Source organism: Buceros rhinoceros, unplaced genomic scaffold (assembly GCF_000710305.1).
Source record: "Buceros rhinoceros silvestris isolate BGI_N320 unplaced genomic scaffold, ASM71030v1 scaffold30270, whole genome shotgun sequence".
NCBI classification, from domain to species: domain Eukaryota; kingdom Metazoa; phylum Chordata; class Aves; order Bucerotiformes; family Bucerotidae; genus Buceros; species Buceros rhinoceros.
Genome location: NW_010388381.1, coordinates 7,922 through 14,841, shown reverse-complemented (window position 1 = coordinate 14,841; position 6,920 = coordinate 7,922). Strand labels below are relative to the sequence as shown.

At 43.4% G+C, this 6,920-nt stretch overlaps 1 protein-coding gene across 1 annotated transcript in view; it reads right to left on the bottom strand.

Moving 5' to 3' along the window:
- EXPH5 (exophilin 5) overlaps nucleotides 1-6,920 on the bottom strand; it is a gene marked incomplete at its 5' end in the record, with an annotated part of 16,421 nt that overhangs the window by 3,079 nt on the left and 6,422 nt on the right. The window contains 3 exons of the mRNA XM_010145752.1: nucleotides 59-2,357; nucleotides 4,286-4,412; nucleotides 5,938-5,986. Of these exons, the coding sequence (XP_010144054.1) occupies nucleotides 59-2,357; nucleotides 4,286-4,412; nucleotides 5,938-5,986 (2,475 nt within the window). The remainder of the gene's footprint in view (nucleotides 1-58; nucleotides 2,358-4,285; nucleotides 4,413-5,937; nucleotides 5,987-6,920) is intronic.

Here is a 6,920-nt window from a genome sequence, read left to right as displayed (position 1 = left end):
AGGCGCCTGGGGAGCCTGGCCGCGTTTTCTGCGGGGGGAGCCGGTAATGCTGCGGCTGCTGCTATGTCTCAGCCAGCTGTCTGGCTTGGGAAGCCTTTCAACACAAGGTGAATCACTCCTTATTTTTCTGCTTTCTTTTTCAAGGCAAAAATAACTTAAACTATCTTCAGAGGTCTTGGGGTCTCCATCAAAGCTATGCATAGAAGTATTTCCAGAATTCCCATTTTCTGGAGAACTAGTAGTGAGCTGCCTGTTATAGTTCTTACTAACTAAAGTGCTTGTATTTTGCAGTGGTTTCTGTGAAATCTCTTTGGTAACACCTTTTCTGCTCACTTGAGCTGTTTTTCCACCTTCTGCTCGAGATTCAGCAGCAGTGCAATTTACTGACGAGCTAGTTAGCGATTCCAAACATTTACAATTGTCTGTATGAGAAAGTGCTTGGGGAGAGCGTTGTGAGGAGCTAGGGGAACATTCAGGAGGACAGGACAACATGCCGTGGCAGTGTGCTAATCTGTCAGCTGATGGAGCAGAAGCAACATTCAGCAGCGAGGACTGTCTCTTTGGAGTTCCTTGGTTAACGGCTTGGGCACTCCGATTATCCTGTTTGGTGCTCTCTCGTTTTCCTACATAATGCAGGTTATGTTCCCATTCTTTCTGACTTGGAAGAAAAGGTTCCTTCCTGCTCTTATCAGCTGGCAAAACACAGGGAGGCTGACTGAACCCGCTGCTGGGTGGGCAACTGTTTTCCTTCATTTGTATATTTCTTTTATCACCTTTCGATGTATAAATTTTTGCAGTATCTCCTCTGGTAGTGACTTGGGTTTGTCTCTTTGACCTCGTCGTGTTAAGCAGAGACGCATCACTTGGCAACATGGCAGAAGCAGGGCTGTTGGAGGGAAAGCTCTGGGTGTTGATGTAGTTTGTATCTGCTTGTTGAGAAACCGACTCTAACAGCACGCCTTCATCTGGCAGCTTCATTCCTTCAGCCTTTTCTAGGTGTGTAAAGTCTCCCTTAGTACTCCTCTGGGTAATGACTGAATTCCTGTTCAGTCCTATCGGTTTTGTCTGGTCCTTCAAATCAGTAAAGACTGACTCATCAGTTCCGATACCAGATGAAGAAACCGAAGAGTTACGACTTCGCCAAGGCTGACAGCCCTCGGTGAATTCTGAACCCGTTCTATTTGCACTTCTTGTGATCCTTTGGATATTCATATTTTCTGGAGAGTACCCATGGAAACTGTTCTGCAGGCGCTGCGAACCAAGCTTGGCATTCTTTGTACGTGCCCACGGCTGGTCATCTAAATTAGCCATAAGCATTTCAAAGCTGGCATCAGAGGAAATAAACGTTTCGTCACTGTAGTACTGAGGAACGTCAGCCCAAAAATAGCTGTCATCTCTTCTATAAGGAGAACTTCTTTCGTTTGTGTACAACTTGCCATGAGGAGAAGCATCTCTATAGTAGGATCTAGAAAGATTATTTTCCGATTTGTATAATGGGTAATTCTCCCAGTTATCAAAGGGCAAGGGGGAAGTAGCTTTGTCAGGGCAACTAACTCTACTAAAGCAATTACTGCTTGAAAAAGATCTTCTGTAGTGGTGTTTTGAGTGATAACATGCGTATTTCTTGGTTTCCTGTGAAGAGCTACGGTATCTGCCACGGTCTGTAGCATGAAACTCCATCAATGACTGGGTTCTAAACACTTTTTCTGGAGTTGACGTATGTCCAGGAGAGTCTGGTGTGTTGTTCCATACAATAGAAGACAGAGGAGTTCTCTTTGGGTTCTGCCGACCAAACCTTGGCACAAAGCCATTGCTGCTCTCCCTTGCCAATGGATGTTGTAAACTAGATGCTGACAGCTCGTCAGAAGATATTGTGGATGGACACGTCCGAAGGGAACACACAGAGTAACTTCTGCCAGCCGTATCCCTGCTCATACAAGTCTTGTGCCTAAATCCGCTGTTCTGTGTTACGGAAGGAGGATATAAGCTACCTTCCGAGGACCGTCCGAAAGAAGCAGAAGAAAGCCGACGACGATTTCCATCAGCTGGATCACCGTATTTGTAATCTTCCTGAAAGGTCGTCTGGTGCCAGTTTATATATGCACTCTGTAATTTCCTTGGTCTGATGAAAATCTTGTGTTCATCTTTGGCTCTTATTGTTCTCAGTCCATCTGGGAAAAATGTGCCGGCCGCATCACTCCCGTCACGTCTGTGTTGCCCCCTGCTAGCAGTCTGCCTCTCTGAAGATGGGAATGCACTACTGTACTGGACGTTTGATGCACTGCTAGTAGAAACTGTCCTGTCCAATGGCTCTTGGGCTTGTTCCTGGGCCAGCTGGTCGTCCAGATCATTTAGAACTGCACAGAAAAAAAAACCAATCCAACAACAAAAAACTTGGTTTTGTTTACTTTAATAATCTTCTAACTATTTATGTTAAAAAATGTCATGTACTGCATTCATAATGACAACTGGATTTGAAAGGAGTCAGCTTCTCAGCATTCAAAACCCTTCCCAAACCACACATTCTTCCTCCACAGGACCTTTCAGTGGTCACCCATTATGACTACAAGGAAAAAAATGTGCTGCTCCATGACTGATCTTAAAACTGCTCTTTATGTAAGTACTAGTCTTTATGCTATTTAGAAGAAAACCAAAACAATCTGAAGTCTGAATTCTTACTCCTGCACTATGTATGTGTGAGCGTGTAAACTTTCTAAATCTAGTTTGTAAGCAAAAATGACTGAAAAGATTTCACTAGGCAGACAGGGACCTTTCTGTGTGCTCACAAAGCACAGTTATGATGTAACTGTAAGAAAACTCCGAACCCTGCACACCATCAAACAAGCGTATTTGCTGGTCTGGCATGTCCACCGCTGGTTTCATTCGGAAAAGAAGTTCTCCACTAAATTGCAGCTTATTTCTTTAACAAGAGCACAGAAAATGGCATTTGCTGGATAAAAAGGGTAATGAAATAGTGAGGAACTTGTGATTCATTCCAGCAAGAAAGCTGTATTTATATATACAGACAGTCTCCTGAACTGGAGTTATACACTATATAGCTCAGTTAACCAAGACATTCAGCCGTAAGACTAAGTGACCGCAATGTATTTAAAGTATTTTTATTGGCAAAACCAATTATGCCTTTGCCAATTGTATTCTTTTTGTATTTTGAAAACAGCAGACCTAAGATATTGTAAAAAATGAATACGGTTGTTTTGCTACAGCACTTCCCAATCCATATAAATAAAAAAGACTGATCGGTCACTACAGGCCTGTGCTGGTAATACAGAATCATTGAGAAAACGTTACTAGGCACGTCTAGGTGGAATAAAAGATGATACACAGGTACTACAATTTCCCATTTTTCTAAGTTTCTCTTCTGCACAGAAGAGAGAAGACTCCTGAGGGAGTCAGTCTGAATAAGAAAAGAGACGAGTCGTTTCCAAGTCTTCCACTTGGAGGACATCAGCCAAGCCATGCACCCTTCTCCTCTGTCAGAGGGCAGGTGTGCACGAGTTATGACTGATGCCCAAAAGGGGTGACAGGCATGTGAGATTCAGAAGAACCACTGTCCACGCAGTGCTCTCCTCTTCCAGCACTGCCCGCTCACCCACTGCTTCCTGATCATGCTTTCAACCTGTGATCTCTTGTAATTTGGGGTGGTAGGAAGTAATATTCATGGCCATGTTTTCACGGATCTAAGAAAGTTTATAGAAGAACACCTCTGTACTCCTATAAGCTGGGTCTGATCTGGCCTCACTTCCCAGCAGTGAGGAAAAAAAAAAACCAACAAAAGAACCAGCAACTTTCAGCTGGTGCTCTAAGGGCTCCCCGAAAGCTAACTGAATGCTGCAATGGCTCTTGCTTCTGTGGTCTGAGGCTTTACAATTCATAAAAGCAGGCCCAGTAATTTATCATTATCAAAATTATGCTTGCAGGAAACTGGGATGAAATTTTTCTCATATAACTATGTCTGCAGCTAAAGGATGCCATATGGGCTCCTGTCGGGATCAGCAGAGAGAAATGTGGGCTTTTAAGGTGTGATTGCTCTGAACTGAATCAGTACAAGAGGAAATGCTAAGTGCTGAGTGACCAGTGACACATCTTGAAGTCAACATCAGAGTAGACATCCTGCTGTCAGACACAGCCAGCAAAAAGCAGCCACTACGCTACAAAGTAACGAGCCACATCTTTACAGCCTTTTCTTCTGCAGAAAATTCTCTGAAACCAGTCACCACAGTCACTTCTGGTAACAACATGGGAACAAGCAAGGACACACACTTACCACTGAAAAACTCCTTCTCCAGCTGTTCATTCCATTCCTGTGTGCTTTTCTCCATCATTTCGTTTTGGTTTGCATCGAAAGAGCGACCATTTCTTTCAGCTGACATTGGGGAATGACACATTTCAGCCTGTTAAAAATTGTAAGGTAACACCATTTAGTCCTACATGTGGGTCCAAATCATGTTTCATATGTCACATCACAAATAGTGCCACAAGTCACCTGTGGGACCATTAAATACCGTATTATTGAAATACACACTGAGATTGTAAAGCTGCATGTGTTTTAGAGGCTTATCCGTATGTAATAAGGACATCCTCATACCGCAGCAAGTTCTGGATACTTGAGTTACAATGACCCTATAAAAAGGGGCACAGCTTACAATTTTTTCCAAGTGCATCCTTAGTACATTGTATCTATCTCTTCATTTAGTCTTTCCTAATCACTTCTTCCTTGACGAGCACATACGAAAATTCACACTCAAGAGGTTCAATAATTTAACATCACAGTCAATTTTCGTATTGCAAGACAGCACTTTGGGGGGCTGTGATAAATTACCTTAGCAGTGGGGAAAGTGCCACCCTATTCCCCACCTGATTATAGTTCACAGGTTAAGCTGGAGAGGTTCCTATCCCATCCATATTCTCTCAGCTCACAGTCTCAGACGGTAGAAGTACAGACAGCTGCTGAACTGCTGATTTACTTCTGCTGAGGCTCTTCCCCATTTTTTTAAATAAAACCCCTTATTACTTTTTAGTTCTCCATCTTCCTAATAACTGCTCTAGCTATAATAGTCTGCTTATATAATAGGCAGGATTCTCGGATAAGATCTTAGTTCAGTGATATATTAATAGAGATTATCCCTTTGGTTTTGAAATACGGAAGAAGGGAGGTGGCCAAATTACCCCCTCTATACCTTTGATTACATACTGCATACCGTCTTCGTCCCCTCTGTGGTTATACCACACAACTGAAGAGGAGGGAACACATCTCAGTAATACGCGGCAATAAAGTAATTAAAATAGCAAACATAATAATCCTTGGAGAAAATCTGTTTATTTCAACAGTGTGCACTTAAATTAGACCAGAAATAAATACCTGGTTTCATCCTTAAATTCAGCTTGTACTTATAAAATGGAACGAATAGCAAAAAAGAAAAAAAATTAATTCCCTACTGTCAGGATTTACATTTACACGGCACACGGCAATGCTGCCGGAGAGGCTCTAGCCTACTGCCTGCCCAAGTCAGCTGCTTTTTCACCCTTGTACAAATGAAAAGAAACAAAGTAAACACACTAGATTAATTATTCATTGTGAGTTTTGACCGATTTGCAGCTTGCTTACAGTTGCCAAAACGTGTGAGGGTTTTGGCCTGGGAAATTACCCGTGCACTTATTCCGTCATCAGGAGCCAACTGAAACCTGATCAGAGCTAGACGTAGCACTCACCTAGGAAAGCCCTGCACTTCCCTGGTTCACAGGGCAAGCCGTGCATTCACCAGGTTCACAACACAAACATTTCACTTGGTGCTTAAAACAAGAACTGCAAGTGTGCTATTTAAACAGGCATTATATCAACAGCCGACACAAAGGGAACTGGCTTTGAGAAATGTGCGGTTCAAACGCTGCTGACAATAAAGTGGGTGAGCTCCTTACCGTTGCCATTTCTTCCACTTTCGAAGACGGGCTAGCAGGACTGTCATATCTGTAGGCAGAAGGATTTAAACGTTGGCTTTGAAAAGGAACGTGATGTAATTTTACCAGGTAGTAAATATCCAGCAGTTTCTCTTTAACAACTATCCACCAGAAGCATCTGAAAAAAGACTGCTCTATGAGAAATCCATCCTTCCCTCAAAAAGTCCTGCTAACCAAAAAATGCTGAGGAAATGCACCTTTCAGATTTACCTTCCAGTTAGACCTTGTCAGCCTGCAAATGTCACTGCTGCGCAGCCAAGAATGAACTCAACCTTCCCATCATCTCCATGTCTGCAGCAGCCATAAAGTAATTGTTTAATCCAGCACTGTGATAAGATGGTTTTACTTCCTTTTCCAAACAACAGCAATTTAGCAGGTGCTACAAACAGCCCGAGTTAACAGCTTGTAGATCTGCGGGTGGTTTGCATCTGCAGTCCTGTTGTTTTCCTCTTCCATTCCACCCTGCTCAGACACAGAGGTGTGCTCTGCCGCTGCGAAGGAGACAGACAGCAGATTGTTTTCGGTGTGAGCTTTGGAACTTGCTGCTACTCACCCAAACCAGTCTTTATTTACCAATTCTTAACACAGGGTAGAAGGCTGGTCTGCTTTCCTAAACTACACGGGACCGCAAGGGCTTGGCAGAGAACTGGGTAGAGCGCCTGTGAGTAATGCAGCGGTTAGAGCAAGCCAAGAAGCCCTGAACGTAAAAGGTAATCGGTTCTGCAGGGTGACTTGCAGACACACAAATACAAAATAAACTACAGCAACAAGAACGGGGCTTGACTTCACCAGGTCTATCTGAACCTGCAGATCCTTACTTTACAACTAAGCAAACCCAGCCCCCCCCCGAAAGCCCCGAAGGAAATGTTGCTCGGCTCGGGCCCATTGCCAGTTCCTCCCTGTCTCAGAAACTGTTTTTTCCAAGGAACGTAATTCTTGGGAGG